General features: G+C 50.8%; 1 protein-coding gene across 1 annotated transcript in view; it reads right to left on the bottom strand.

Moving 5' to 3' along the window:
• Positions 1 to 281: 281 nt before the first annotated feature.
• Positions 282 to 14,434, bottom strand: part of Kiaa0040 (KIAA0040 ortholog) — a 33,675-nt gene continuing 19,522 nt past the window's right edge. Inside the window, exon 2 of the mRNA XM_027935048.2 lies at positions 282 to 3,697. Within this exon, the coding sequence (XP_027790849.1) occupies positions 3,278 to 3,568 (291 nt within the window). The 5' untranslated portion in view covers positions 3,569 to 3,697 and the 3' untranslated portion in view covers positions 282 to 3,277. The remainder of the gene's footprint in view (positions 3,698 to 14,434) is intronic.

Raw genomic sequence — 14,434 nt, 5'->3', positions numbered from 1 at the left:
TCTCTAAGGGTTGCCAGGGAACGTAAGTGTGTTTTTCCGGAGTTGGCACCTCTGAGGAGTTTGGTCTCTGAGGCTGTCTGCTTAGCAAAGGGGGGTGAGAAAGCCACGTTCCTGGTCCTTCGACCTGTGACTCTGCTCTGGGGAGGTGGTGACCAGGCAGGGTTGGGTAGGGGTCCAGAGTGAGCCCCTGCCCCCATCACTTCTGAGGCCTGGCCAAGGGAGAGTAACACCTGATGTTAGGGAAGTAACTGACTCCAGCCAGCAAGGAGGCTAGGCACAGCTTTTGATTTTCAAAATATTTATTTAAATAAAATTTTCTTTTACGCGTATTTGAATTTTACTGAAAAATATTATACAGCTTTGATCATTTATATTCTTCTTGGAAAGGGGAATTTCCTTTCTCTACACTGTCCTTTTCCTTTCCCTCCCCACCAAGAAATGCAAACAAACAGCGACTCTGAGCAATGGCGGGCATATCTCCTCTGACCGTGTCTGGGTTTGGCTGAGGCTGTGAGGACTCTGGGCCTGGGGACCCTCTCTCCTAGCCTGTGCTGGTTGAGGCCTCTTCTTTACAGATCCTCGTTTTGTCCCCCATTAACCTCACCTCCCCAGATGAGCCATGTGGACAGGAGTCCCGAGGTCCCAGTGGTTGCCAGAGGTGGTTCTGGGACAGAGGCTGGGATACAGGGAGTAAAAGGGGAGGGAGTAGATGGCTGAACCGCGGGCGCAGGGAGAAGAGGGCACGGGAGAGGCAAGGACGGGGGTGGTGGGGGGAGAGGATGTGCGGAAGGTTCCTTTGGCCCTTCCGAGCTTCCATTTGTCCAACAATCTGAGGGCCTGGCACGCTTCCAGCACAGGCCTAGGCACCATGAGGCTGGGGGGAGGCCGGGAGAGGAACAGACAAGCCCCCTCCAGGTGGAGTCTTCTGCGTCTTGGGCTTTGGAGACAATTGAGATGTGAGTTTCTGGGTGTTTCACGTCCAGAGTGGGAGAAAGTCCGTGCGTTTAGGAGATGGCAGGGGCCCTGTGCCTAGGGACAGAAGCCTTGTCACAGCAGCCAACTGACTGCTGTCTTAATTCAATTTGGTGGCCAGTTACCATGGAAACCATGTTACTCATATGGTCCCTGATGCTGATGATCCATGACCCCAGATCCCGACACCCCATCTCTCTGCCTGTCTCCATGTCTCTCCCAAGTCATCTACGTTAGAGGGACTGAGAGCTGGGGATGGGAAGGCCAGCTGGTCCTGGTGGGCAGCAGAGGACACGGGAGGCATGTGGTGTGGAGAGATGACTGGCCATCCTGGGACATGCAGGAGACAGTCCGATGCTCTATAACAAGTTCTCCAAGTGACAAGGGGACACAGAATCAGAAAGTGCTTTTTTTCTGGGTCAAAGGGGTTTAAGAGTGGAGGCCTGAGTCGCTAAGGAATCTCACCCCAGGGCAAACATGACTGGTTGGACACCTAAGCAGGCCTAAGTTAGGTTCACAGAGTTCTGTCCTAGACCCTGGTCACCACCAGATGCCCACCCTCCTTGGACCTGGAGTGTACCTGGAGGGCAAGTGAGTACCAGGTAGCCCAAGTAAGCAAATTGAGTACATTTCTCCATTCACACAGCCTTGATGAATTTAGTTTTTTTTTTTCTAAATGTCATAGTTTAGCTGTGCTATTAGGCAGTGATTCTGCCACTGTCTAGAACAGCTTCCATGGGAAAATATTTCAAGAGAGCTCCCTAGAAGATCTGCAAATGAATTGTTAGAGTACAACCTGCTCCCAGATTGGGAATGATCCATCTTTGTAATATGGTCATATGCAATCAAAATGCCAACCAGTTCATCATATGGTAGATTAACTGTGCCTCCCAACCTCAGCCTGGTGGGGAGGAGCCTGCTCAACTCATTGGGGACCTAGCTTCTATGTCCTCACATCCCTTGGGGCGCGAGCATCCTCTTGCCCCTTAGCTCTGCATGTAGTCTCCTGTGGAACCCAATACCTAGTTCCAGCCATTGCAGCAGTTAGTGGGCTCTCTTACAAGGTCACTTGGGGGGAATTGGTGAGGTATCAGAGTTTACCTATAATGTCACCATGTATCAAACAGAAACTACAGTTATGAGTACCTACTGTGTGCAAGGTACTTGCCTGAGCTTCAAGATAAATATTAATAAACTTCTTTATAGCTACATCCTACTTTCATTTCAGTTGCTACTTCTGGGTCCCTCCTGCACCACACCATGCACCCCTTACAACCATATGAAATCATTCCCTGTGTGCATTCTTGGAGATGGTGCTGTGATTGTCTTAATTCCTTTCCTACTGAAAATCTTTGGTAGAAAGAGGATACCTCACTCAGTTGTAGCATCTAACATTTCCATCTGGAAAACATAATTGCACAGGTATACACTTGGAGCCCACTGAAGTGGATGAGGGGTTTCCATAGTTTTCTAGCAGTCACCGCCAAGAGCTGTTTGTTTTTGCTTGGAAAAGGGCACCTTGCTGAGTGGTTATGGGGTAGCGTCCCAGAGAGGTCTTGGCCCACACTGAATACCCATCAGTGTCAACGAGAACAATGTTGCGAGAAAAGAGCTTTCAGTGAATTTTGATCATCAGACTTTACAGGGGCACAGGTGAGGAGTCAGAAGCACAGGAACTTGGTGTGTCTGTGTCAATCTGCATTGGAATAGGGGCAGTACCAGGCTGCCAGACTCTCCAGTGAAAGGCAGCGTAGGTACAGGAATAGGGAGGCAACGTCTCCAAACTGACTGAAATACGGAGCAGACAGTGCGTGGGGGCCTTGCCTGGCTGCACAACTGTGTCTAAGTGCCTGAGTCTAGCCACGCCTTCCCACCAGGCATTTCTGCAAGTGTGTGTAATGCGCTGCTGGCCCGGAGCACATAGTCGACAGCCATCAGATGAGCAGAATAGACTTGCCCTTGCGCCGTTGCCTGAATCTGCCCGTGTGATGGTGTGTGGGTACACGGGGAAGCTGTGTCAAGATGGACAGACTCACGTTCTTGGTGCTTTGGGGTATGGGGTGTGCAGAGGCAAGATGGAATGCATGCTTGGGTCGCCGTCAGAGGCATGGCTACTGGACACATAGTGGCCAAGACAGAGCAAGACACGTCCATGTGCTCCCCGGGGAGTGCCCTCCATGGGGACACTGAGTCTGAGATTGGTTCCCTGGTTGAGTAGGTAGTCTGGGGACATGAGTGCGTCTCTCCAGGGATTCCTGCTCCCTAGTCTCTGTGGGGACGGGAGGAGGCTTGGCCCCAGAGGGAGCTAGACAGGCAGCGATGGCCTCTTCTCCATCTGGAGAAGCTTGGGCTGGACCGAGATCCAGAGGTCTTCTTCATCCTTCTTCTTCTTCTTCCTCTTGTTTTGCGCGGGCCGTGGTCTGCTCCTGCCTGGCCGGCTCCAGCAGCAGTGGCAGCAGATGAAGATGAGCGTGAGAACCACGACGAGCGGCAGCCCCAGGAGGATGGCCAGGCAGACGGTGTTGAAGATGCCCTCCTGGTGCTTGGTCACGATGATGTCCCAGATGGAGCTGAAGAAGGTGATGACTCTCTCCATGGTGCTGGGCTGTGTGGGGCTCACGGCCAGGTCACTCGCGAGCAAGTCCTGGGCCCCGGAGGACACAGCCTCGGCCACTGGGAATTTATTCCTCTTTCAGCTCTGGGCCTGAGCATGCCATCAAAGCCCCTGAGGAGAGAAAAACCGAGACATGAAGAAAAATGCAGTGGAGGGTGTATGGTTCCCCTATTTATTTTTGGCAGGCTGTTTTGTGATGCTGGGGTGGACCTGGCGCCTCGCATGTGCTCTGAAGGCTCTAGCCCCGAGCTCATCCTCAGCCCTATGATTTTAGTAGCCTCACAGAGTTTAGGTTTACAAAGAGAGGAGACAGAAGAGCAGATTTTCAAATAGTCCACTGAAATTTTATTGTGACTCAATGAAGAAGGTAAATGTGTGCGTTTGGTCAACAGGCACCAGTCCGTTCTTGCTGTGTACACACACACTTTGGGGTTTACTATACAAACATTACTATTCTATCCGATCCGGCGCAGAGTAGCTGATCAAAAATTCTTGGGTACGGGAATCGATGTGAGTAGCCAGGGTTCTGAGGAGGCGCTGGCACTCCAGACCCTCTGCGGTGGCAGTTCTCAATCTTTTCCCCACTGCCGCCCACCTGCCAGGTAGTGGCCGCACACTTCCCACGGGACACTGCTGGATGTGACCCTCTATGAATGTAACTTGCCATTCCCAATGCTAACTAAAGCTCAAGCACAAGATGCAATGTCTATGCCTTGCTGCCTGTGGCAGGGGACCTGAGCCTCCTCCAGGCTCAGAGGACACTGTCCTCAACTTGCCCCACCCCTGCCTTCCTTGATGTCCTGCTGCATGTCTCCTCCCCTTCCCAGGCCCCACTCCTGGGCCTGATTCTCGGCACCTTCTCCTCCTTCCTCACCTTCCTCTCTACTTTCTGTTCCCAAGACTCCTTCACTACCTGCTCCTTTGCGTCTCAGGGGTAAGGAGCCTTTCAGCTCCTTGAAAACGGGGGTGTTTGGACCCCCTGCCCCTGTGCTGACCTCAGTGTACGGGGACATTCTCCTGTTCCTGCACAGGGCAGCATCTCTTGCTTATTACCCCTCTGCCTCTTCAAGGGCACCCTAGGGCTCACCTCTCAAGTGTCATGCCACAGAGGCTCCCTTGGGTCCTGGAACCCACAAGTTCTTGTGTCCAAATAAGACTTTGAGGTCAGGCATGATTCACAGGAATTTAAGAGACCTCTTGGTACCCAAATACCAGAATCACTGATTTTCAGGTTGTAGACTTTAGAGATCATCCTGGCCAACTGTCTCACTGAAAGATGACACACCTGAGGCCCAGAGTGGTGAGGTGACATGCTGGAGGCCACACAGAGGGGCGGTGAACACCCAGACCCAAGGATGGTGGGCAAGTGGAGGAGCCAGCAGTGATGAGCTGTTACTTCACGTTAGGGTTCACTTGATACTTTTCTAATCACTCCACATGCCGCAGCTTTGAAGCACCCAGCAGGATGGTGCTGTGCCTGTGGACGGAAGCACCAGCGGGTAACTCAGGCTCACCCATTACCTTGCACCGGAGCACAAAGGCATGGCCCTGCTGGGTGGGGTGTTACATGTGGCATCCCATGGTTGTCCTTCAAGGTCTAATTCCTTGCATAGCGTAATCTATAAATGTCCCATATACCTAGTACCCATGCACCCATCCAGGCTCCCCCAACCTCAGTCCTGGTCTGCTGGCATGTGATCCCCACCCCAGATGCCACTATTTACACAATGTTCCCAACTGTATAAATTGGCACCTACTATTGGGCCCTTTGACCATAGAGACTGAAGTAATGCTATAATAGTGATAATTTCAGCTAATTTTTATTAAGCACTATTATATGCCACTGCTCTAGGCACTGTGCACCTATGAACTCATCTAACCTTCACTGTACCCTTGTGAAGAAGGTGCCGTTATGTCCCATCCCCAGCGGAAGAGGTAGAAGCACAAGTCATGCAGTGAGTGGCAGAGCTGGCCTTGCTCATTCTGGGGAGTTTTGTTCCAGATCCCCAAGGGTTGAGCTGTTCACAGGTGTTGCTCTGGGACCTCCAGTTCCTTTGTATGGAATTAACCCATTTCTGGCAAGAAGCCCAGGATTTGCAGAATCTTACAATTCCTGGCTATTCCCCAGACTGACTTAAACATTTATCCCAGTCTATTGTAGAAAAGACTGCAAAGAGATTTATTTCCCATTGTTAGACACTTCCCAAATGCATAAAGAAACATAGCATAAGGACCAAGTCCTGCCCAAGTGCAGGTTTATAGAAAGCAGCTGGCTGCCCAAACTCAACGCATAACAAAGAAAAGCGCTCTGAGAAGCCATGTCCCTGGCTGGAGGCTCTGCCCAAGTCCCCAGGGTCTGGGAACACCCCAGGACTTGGGTCTGCTCACACATGGTCACACCGCCAGGCGGTTTGTGGGGAAAAGCAACCCCGCAGGCTTGCAGCCCTCACTCTTCTGTCCACCCCTCGCCTCTGGTTGGATTTTCCTTTTCCTTTTGCCGTTGCCTCGCTCTGTGTGGCCTAGGTGTGGGCTCCCCTGGGGGCTGGACTTTTCTGCTCTGCTGGGGAAGACTCGGGTCTTTTCTCTTACTAGATCCTGCACACGGCCCTCCTGGGTCCGAGTGCTCCTTGCACGGTGCTGCTGTGACTTTGCGGCAGCGTGGTAGTGACGACACCACCCCACATGGTTGAAGGGCATCTGGGGCCCACTTTGGGGTCTTCCAGAGAGAGAGGAAGGGTGCTGAGGCCTTTGAGAATATTATGGCAGTTTTCCTGAAGGTGGAGTCACTTAAGGAGGAGCTTGAAAGATGAGTGGGATTTTGACAGAGAAATATGGGTAAAAAGAATGTTCAGATATTCCAGACAGAGAAATTTCCAGACTATGAGCAGGAGCGCAGGACATCTTTTGATGGGCCTGGGGCTCCGGGTGGGAGAGAGGATGGGGAGACAAACCAGAAGGGCAAACTGTGGCCAGGGTAGAGATGGGGCTGATGTTTATTTGGGAGTTTTATGATAGCAGAACCCTGTGATAGAGCTGCCCTTTAGAAGAAGTTAACAAGATGTAAAAGCTCTGGGAAATGTTTGAGAGAGCTCTTTATCAATCCACCCGCATTAATCAGACATCTAATATGTGCCATGTTCTGTGCCCGGTGTGGGTTTGGCAACAAACGACGAAGGTACAGTTTTGATATCAGGGGGCCTTGTATATTCCAGGGGAGTTACTATTATTGAAGGATCATGTCATGAAAGATAAACATAATAAGCAAATTCCAACCTAGGCTGCTTAGCTGGCTGAAATAGATGCATGCATTTGAATTATGTGTCTATCTCAATGTGCTCAGCTCTCCTACCCCTCCCACCTGTCTTAAACTCCTCCATCCCATGGCACCTAAAGCAGCCTTAGAATAAATAGATTTCTTTTCAAGATAAAGCTAAGTCAATAACTCACTTCTGCATTCTTAAAGGTACTTATTTGAGTCTGCTCTCCACAGCCAAAGAGAGTATTCATTAACATTTGGGAACCCAGTCTGGGGAAAATTCGATTAAAAGGTATTCTTTATATTTTTTAATCTAAGAATTCTCTTCTAGGCCCCCTAGGTTACTTGCTGAGCTCCGCTAATCTATAGTGTTTCATTAGTATTTATGAGCTTTGCATGATTAGCATTTCCAGGAAACAATCAAATAGCTCCTCGGTGGTATGAATTAAAAGTTAGCGCTTCTGTGGGATGTTTTGCAGAAGCAGCCGGGCCTGGGCCCTGACTGTGCTCTGGGAGACCCTGGCTTTGTTGGCTTTCAACTCTGACACTGTTTGAAATGCAATTCATCTATTCTCGTCAGCCAGCAATGGGTGCTAATCAACCTCCACTGTCTGACTCTGGTTGTGGGTGTAAAGAGAGAGAAGAGGGGAAGCATCACCTTCAAGTCCCTGGGAAAGAAACATGACTTATCTCTATACCCTTTGCAGCCTTAGCCAGGGAGAACCAGTCATTTATTTTTTTCTTCCACAAGCGAGAGCCTGTGTCGAAGAGGAACAATGTCAGAGACAGAAGGCCTGGGTTTGAGCCCTAGGTCAACCCGCACGACCCCAGCGAGTTACTGACCCAGCTACAAAATGAAGCTAATAAGCTTCCTTTGTAATGAAGTCAGAGGATTAAAAAGGCTCAGTATATTCCATGTATTTTGTAAACTGTAAAATACAACACAAACGTGATCCATAAATTAGTGGGTTATCTCCAAATAACAGTGGACTAATTCTAGCGTTGAGCTTTGCCTCCCCACCCCTCACCTCCGAGCCCAATCCTCGCTGCTGAAGAACTGCAGTTCCCACCTCGTTCAGATGGAAAGGGCTTTGTGAGGGGCCTCCCTGCTACGGCAGTCTTCAGGTCTGTGGCTGAGATTCTGGCAGATGGAGAAGGGTCACCTGGGAACATCTGAGGTCTGTTGAGCTCCCAGGTGAGGCCTGAGGAGACCAGCTGGCTGCCTGCAGGCCCCGGCTCCCTCCCAGGCTTCGCAGCCCCTGGAAGCACACAGAGGTGGGTACAGGAGGCCTGAACCAATCTCCGAGAGCCAACAGCTGCTGCAGGGGGGTGTGCAGGGCTGGCACTGGGGCTGGCGTTCCTTCTAGAACTCTCTGAGAAGGGGGTGGGCCTTCTATTTAGCACTGGCCTCTCATTGTCCCTATTTATGGGATAAAATCATACATGTCAAATTCTAGAATAGTGTCTGTCCAGGAGTAAATGCTTTCTAGAAGTGTTAATGATAAGGACCATGATGGCACCCAGTTAAATCCCAAGGCCAACTCCAGAGTGACCTGCAAATTCTGTAGATCCTCAGCCCTCTTGTGGAGGGAGGAGTGGGGAGCAGGAGGTTCAGGTCTCAGCCAGAACCCTGAGAGGTGTCCCTGCTGCAGTGCTGACCTGGGCGGGTGCAAGGAAAGGCCTCCCCCTGTCTCTCCTCAACGGCTTCCACTGTGCTTTCTGCCTTGGGTTGCAGCTGACACTGGGCTTGCCGTGTCTCCTGTGCCCAGGGATCCGGGGTGACGGCAGGATGGAGTGCAGTGGCTCACAGAGTTAGCTAATGATATAGATTCCTGGGCCCCACTCCTGGAGGACCTGATGCAGTAGATCTAGGTGGGGCCAGGAATGCATGTGTATGACAAGCTCTGGTCAGGTTTGAGAAGTACCATAAAGCAGGCTGAGCAGATGACCCTCATCTGGGAGCACAGGAGCCTCATGTTGATGAGGGGATGGTGTGTCTCCATGCAGAGCTGCGCCGTGGCCTGCCGTGGGCCCTCCTATGGGGTTATTTCTTGCTCCGTGTAGTCGGGGCATCTGGGCCAGGGCTGCTGGACACCCACAATGTATCTGGCGCTGTGCACTCAGATCTGGAGCCCCTCCCAGTCCAGCAAGGAGAAGCAGGTACCATGAATCCCGCGGACCAGCTGTGCAGGGGCTGTGGGGAAACTACCCCTGGGATGTCGGCTCCTTCGTCGCAGGGCTGTATAAGCACCTGCTCTGCGATGGCAACCGAGCTGGGCCTCGACTCTCCAGGAGCATGCACACCAGACCCTGTCCTGCCAGTGCTCCAGTCTAGGGTGGGAAGCCAACACAGAAGCCAACTGTGCACAGGTGCCCAAGCATAATCATGGTGAGTGCCACGAGCAGGAAACCCAGGAGGCTCCGCAAGGCACACCAGGCAAGAGAGACCCGCCAGGGAGGCCCTGCGTGGCATGGATGAGCCAAGATCCAAATTGCCCAGCAGCAAACTCCCCGAGCAGGGTGTCTGAAAAGTCAGGGAACCTGGGATACCCCTATTTCCAAATATTCCCAAGTAATGTGCTTGATGTGCTTTCCTTCAACCCTTAGGTACCTGAAAGGTGAGGTGACTCTAAATTTCCGCCAATGAGTTCAATTGTTAATACACTAGAAAGCGTCCTCGGAAAGTCTGGAGGCGTAGGGAAATGATACATTTATTGAATTTTTGATCAGATGATCAATTGGACCCACTGCTTCTCCTGAAAAGGACAGAGTGGCTTCACAGCCGCAGGGGGTGGGGGCGGGAGTTGGGTGCTGAACTCTAGCGTGCGCTGTGAGGGCTGCAGGGTTGTAAGCAAGGAGGGGTATGAACGATGGGCGTTTTGCAAAGAATACTCTCACGGAGATGCAAGAGAACGGGCTGAATGGACTGAAGAGGCAGGAGTGGGAGATGATTCCGATTGCTGTGGGAAATGGCGGGTGGGTGAGGGTGACAGTGGCAGCAGGGGACCATGTCTGGCTCAGGGTTCTCCAGGTGTAGAACCCCCAGGCAGAGGGACATATGGCAGCACCTTGGCCTGTGCTCTAGCCCTAGTTTCCTGTGATGCTCTCTCTGAATTTGGGGACATATTAACTTTTTTTTTTTAAATCTTTTTTCCAAAATAAGAATCTCATCAAACAGTCTTCTGACCCTGCCGTCTCTCCTGGGGGTTTATAACATCTTATTCAGCCCCAGACCTCTCCACCTTGCCTGTTCAAACCTGGCCCTGGCTCTCAAACCACCCTACCTTGCAAATCCCAGTGGTTACAATAATATCACTCACTTCAGAAACCAAGGCTCTCTGGCTGTGAGGGCACAGGGTGGAACTGCAGCTGGTAGTTATTAACTCTGTGGCTTGGGATATATATTTTCTTGACGGTTCTCACCTTGCTAACCTGGCATGCTCAGATGCCCTCTCACAGATGTAAGTACTGTGCTGTATAAAAATCAGATCACGGCGATAATCTGGTTGTAGAACATTACGTTTATTATTTATACCTGGCTCAAGGCATTAAAAAATAGGTATCTATATTTCTCCAAATTGAATTAATTGCTTCAAATAACTAGTCCTAATAAAAGTTGGAGACTCTTTCTTCTCCTAGAGTATGCAGATATCATGTGTTACCATACATTGACTGTTAAAGGAAAATAGATAGTATGTTCCCTCAGAATCAAATTTATAATTATGGCTGCAATTTTGAACACAAGTACAAATAGATCATCAATATACAAATGATTAAGGCACCACAGTTATTAAAAATAATAAAACAATGCTTTATTATATGGCCATTCTGGGTTGAGAAGAATCTTGAGAAGCTCCACCTGACCAAATTCCCTTGCTTTATTGGTGAGACTCTGGGGCCTTTTGCTGGAGCTCACCTCGCTAGCAACCCATAGAAACCAGGCTGCCTCTCAGGTTGATTTCTTGCCAGGTTTCTCCTATCATCAAAGTCCTTAAAGACTGGGCAGAGCTTTTCAAAAGGCCCACCACACTCTTCCTGGGCATGAGCTGGAAGACCTTCCCCTCTTCTGTCTCTGAGGGGCCATGAGTGAAGGATGGCCAAGGTCCTCTCTTCTTTCTGCTTGCTCATCTGGCCAGATGCAAGGAAAGGTCTCCAAGAGCCTGGGAGCAGAGACCAAGGTGTCCTGAATGACTGCGTGGAGCCGAGCTCCCGGGCTGACCATAGTGAACAGCGAAATGAGGGAGAGAAACCTCTGTTGGCTGAAGCCTCTGAGCCTGGAGTTTTTTGCTACAGCAATTGGCCTAACCTGACCAACTCAAGTGATGAGGGCTCCTTGATCTCCTTGTCTAAGGGATGCGTACAACCAACACCATGCGTCTGACGCTCTCCTAGCCTGCCACCTGAGAGCAGGTTCCCTTAGTGCTTTCGAGTGGCGGTTCTGAGACCAGTTATTCTGGGTCTGAACTCTGGCTCTATACCCCACTGTAGGTTAACCTCGCCCTCTGAGGCCGTTTTCTCCGTTGGAGAATGGGCTTGATAGTGTAGGGTGCTGTGAGAACTGAGCGCACCAGTAGGTGGAGGGCCTCAGAGCCTGTGTGGCAGTGAATGTGAATCCTGATGATCGGACCCCAAGCAAACAGGCCAAATAGACACCCCTTGACTGATAATGACTTTGTTTGCCTTTGTCAAATTTAGGATGGTCTGGAGTCTCATTTTGATTATGTATGTCTCCTTTACCAGGGAATTCCCCATTCTTTGTCTAGTTTTCCTTGGTTAGGAGATTCTTTAAAAAAAATCATTTCATTCTTTATTTTTTTTTCAAAGTAGCCACTTCAGAATTGAAATATGTGCAGGCCTTGCTCAGGCAGATGAGTGAGGCAGTGGGGAGAGCAGGGCGTTTGGGGGGGACTGAGACAGGGCGGTGGGAGAGGAGGGACAGATCACAAGAGGTCTGAGGGTTCAGATACATCCCTTGGCCTTTCCTCCGTGGGTCTCTCCTCTCTCGCCCCCTCACCAGCCGTCCGTGGCTCTCCCTTCTGCTCAGGTATCAGCAGATGTTTCTCTAGGTATTCGCTGCGCATCTCAGCTCCCCACCCTCCTCCCACAGGGTCCTGAGATGAGAAGCGGCCTCCTCTTCAAACCCACGGTTACACACTGAGCAAGCCCTCACGCTCCTCTCCTTTTCCTTCCTTCAACTCATCTTTCTAAAATCTAAACGGGATCCCACACCCCCGCTTAACCCCTCTTTGGCTCTTCATCACTTATGTGCTAATCCCAGCTCCTCAGCAGGGAGGACAAGTCTCTTGGGATCTGTCCCTCATCTCCCCCCCCCGTTCTTAAGTTCCCCCCAAACTCCCTGCTCTCCCCCATGGCCACATGCCGTGTGCTTTGGGTGTGGTGCGTCCACCAGGAGAACCTGTGTCATTCAAGCCCCCTTAGTGAGGTCTTCTGTGACTCTCAGGCCCTGTCCCCACTTCAGGAACTGATTTCTTTCTCTTCTGAGTTTCCAAAGAGGCAATTACCCCCTGGAACCTTGGTCTCATTGTATTATAATTATTTATTTCCTTTGAAAAGTTGCAAGACTACAGAAAAACACAAAGCTTATCTCTGTCTCCGCATCCTCTGGTGCTCTTGACTGGCTTTTCACCCTCATTCAGTCCCAAAGAGCTTCTGGCTCCTCAGTGTGACCTGAAGGTCTAGCTTTGTGCCTGTCCCATGACAGGAGCTAATAAGTATTTGACAAACTAACGAATCTTCAACACTCGGGCCAAGCAGACGGCCGGCCCCCTTGCCCTCTCCTCTGCCTCCCCCACCTCCCCCATCGGCTGCTCTCGCAGGCTTCCTCCAAAACACGCTGCGAACCTGTGTCTCTGTTCATCCCATGGATGAACAGCAGCTCCCGCCCTCCTCTTGCCCTCTCTTCCCTTGCTCTAGTCTGTTCTCCCCACATGAACCGCATCATGTTGGTCTCACCCCTGTTTATGCCCCATGGTTCTCCAACACTCAACGTGTGAAATCTAAAGTCCTCATGTCCACAAGACCCTCATCACCTGGCCCCCACCCCCATCATCTGTCCCATGCCTCCTTCATCTGCTTCCTTCCTTGACCTTGTATCGCACTCCTTTCCCACTTATTGTGCCCTGGCCACACCTACTTTGGGGACAGCCCACCTGCTCAGGACCTTGTTTGTCCCTTGTCTGGTCCATTTGTCCTCAGATCTTTGTGTGAGTACTTCACAACATTCAGGCCTCAGCGTTTCCATTCAGATTTACCCCAGTGCCACCTCAATAAGGGGCTTTCCTACCCAGGCAATGTCCACCACACCGTCCTGTCTTCCCACTCCAGAATTCCTGTCACTCCTTGGTGATGGCCCTTGGTGATGGCGCGCACGTTTAAAGCCTGTCTCCCTCCACGGGACGTGAGCTCCACCACAACAGGGAGCCTGTCTGCCTGTTTGGACCCTGAGTCTGGCATGGGACTGCAGCATGGACACAGCTAACCCCGTTCTGAAGACACAAGCCAGTGCTCGAGGGCACGTCAGTCCAGGGCACAGGGGAGACTGGGAGAAGCAGTGAAGGGCCCAGAAAGTGGCCGTCAGCCATAGCTCTGGCTGGACTTTGATGACAATCACCCATCCATTTAGTACTGTCCAGTTAGATCCTCCAGCCACAAAACTCATTTGAGGGGGAAATAATGACCAAGAAAATCCCATTATCACTAACAGCAGTAGGGAGTGGGCGTGTCTGTTTTATCAGCTCCTAAATAATCGCCTACCTTCCTTTGCTCAGTTACAAAAAGCCCATTGTAGCTGGGACTTTCTGATAACAAGGGATCCTTTCCTAATTACTATATGCTCTATTTCGGAATCAGCAGAAAAGAAAATTAAAAAGCTCCATTTCACTTCGGGTTCAAATGAGTCCATCTTTCAATCAATCAAGTATTAATTAAGCCATGCTAGGACATACAGGGAGAGTAAAGATACTCTCTCTTCTCAAAGGTGATACCGGAGAAATAATTAGAGAATGATTTAAGATCAACAAAAAGAGTTTAAAAAGGTTTTCATTGGACTTTCTTGGATTTTCTATTATGGAAAAATAGAAGGCCTGGGATAGCCGATTGCTTTGTTCCCTTTCCTGTCTCCTTCCTTCATCACGTTGTGTCCAGAGGGTCTGAGAATCGTTAGTCCTTTTCAGCTCCCTCTTGGGGGTGGTCCGTGTCTCCGGCGGCCTGGACACCTGGCTGCGCTGCCTGGGAACCAGCACCTCCCCAGCTTGCCAAAAGTCAACAGCGTCCTCATACCCGCCCCCGAGATCATCCAGGACATTTCCTAATTTTTCTTTTCATAAATCAGAAAACTTGTTGTAGCCAAGAATTTTGCCTCTGCCACGATCACAATGCGGGGCCTGGGCCACCCCAGCACCCTGGAGTTCAGCTTCTGTTTAGATCTGGCTCAGTCCCCTGGGCTGCCTCTCTTTGCCCTTGGACTCTGGAGCCGTGCTTGGCCTGATGTGGGCGGCAGCCCTCACGGGGTGGATGAGTGAAGGAATGACCGCATTTCTGGTGGGATAAGTGGGACAGCGTGTGTGAGGCGT

This window comes from Marmota flaviventris, chromosome 12 (genome assembly GCF_047511675.1).
Source record: "Marmota flaviventris isolate mMarFla1 chromosome 12, mMarFla1.hap1, whole genome shotgun sequence".
In the NCBI taxonomy this organism is placed as follows: Eukaryota; Metazoa; Chordata; class Mammalia; order Rodentia; family Sciuridae; genus Marmota; species Marmota flaviventris.
This window is presented reverse-complemented; position numbering and strand designations above follow the sequence as displayed.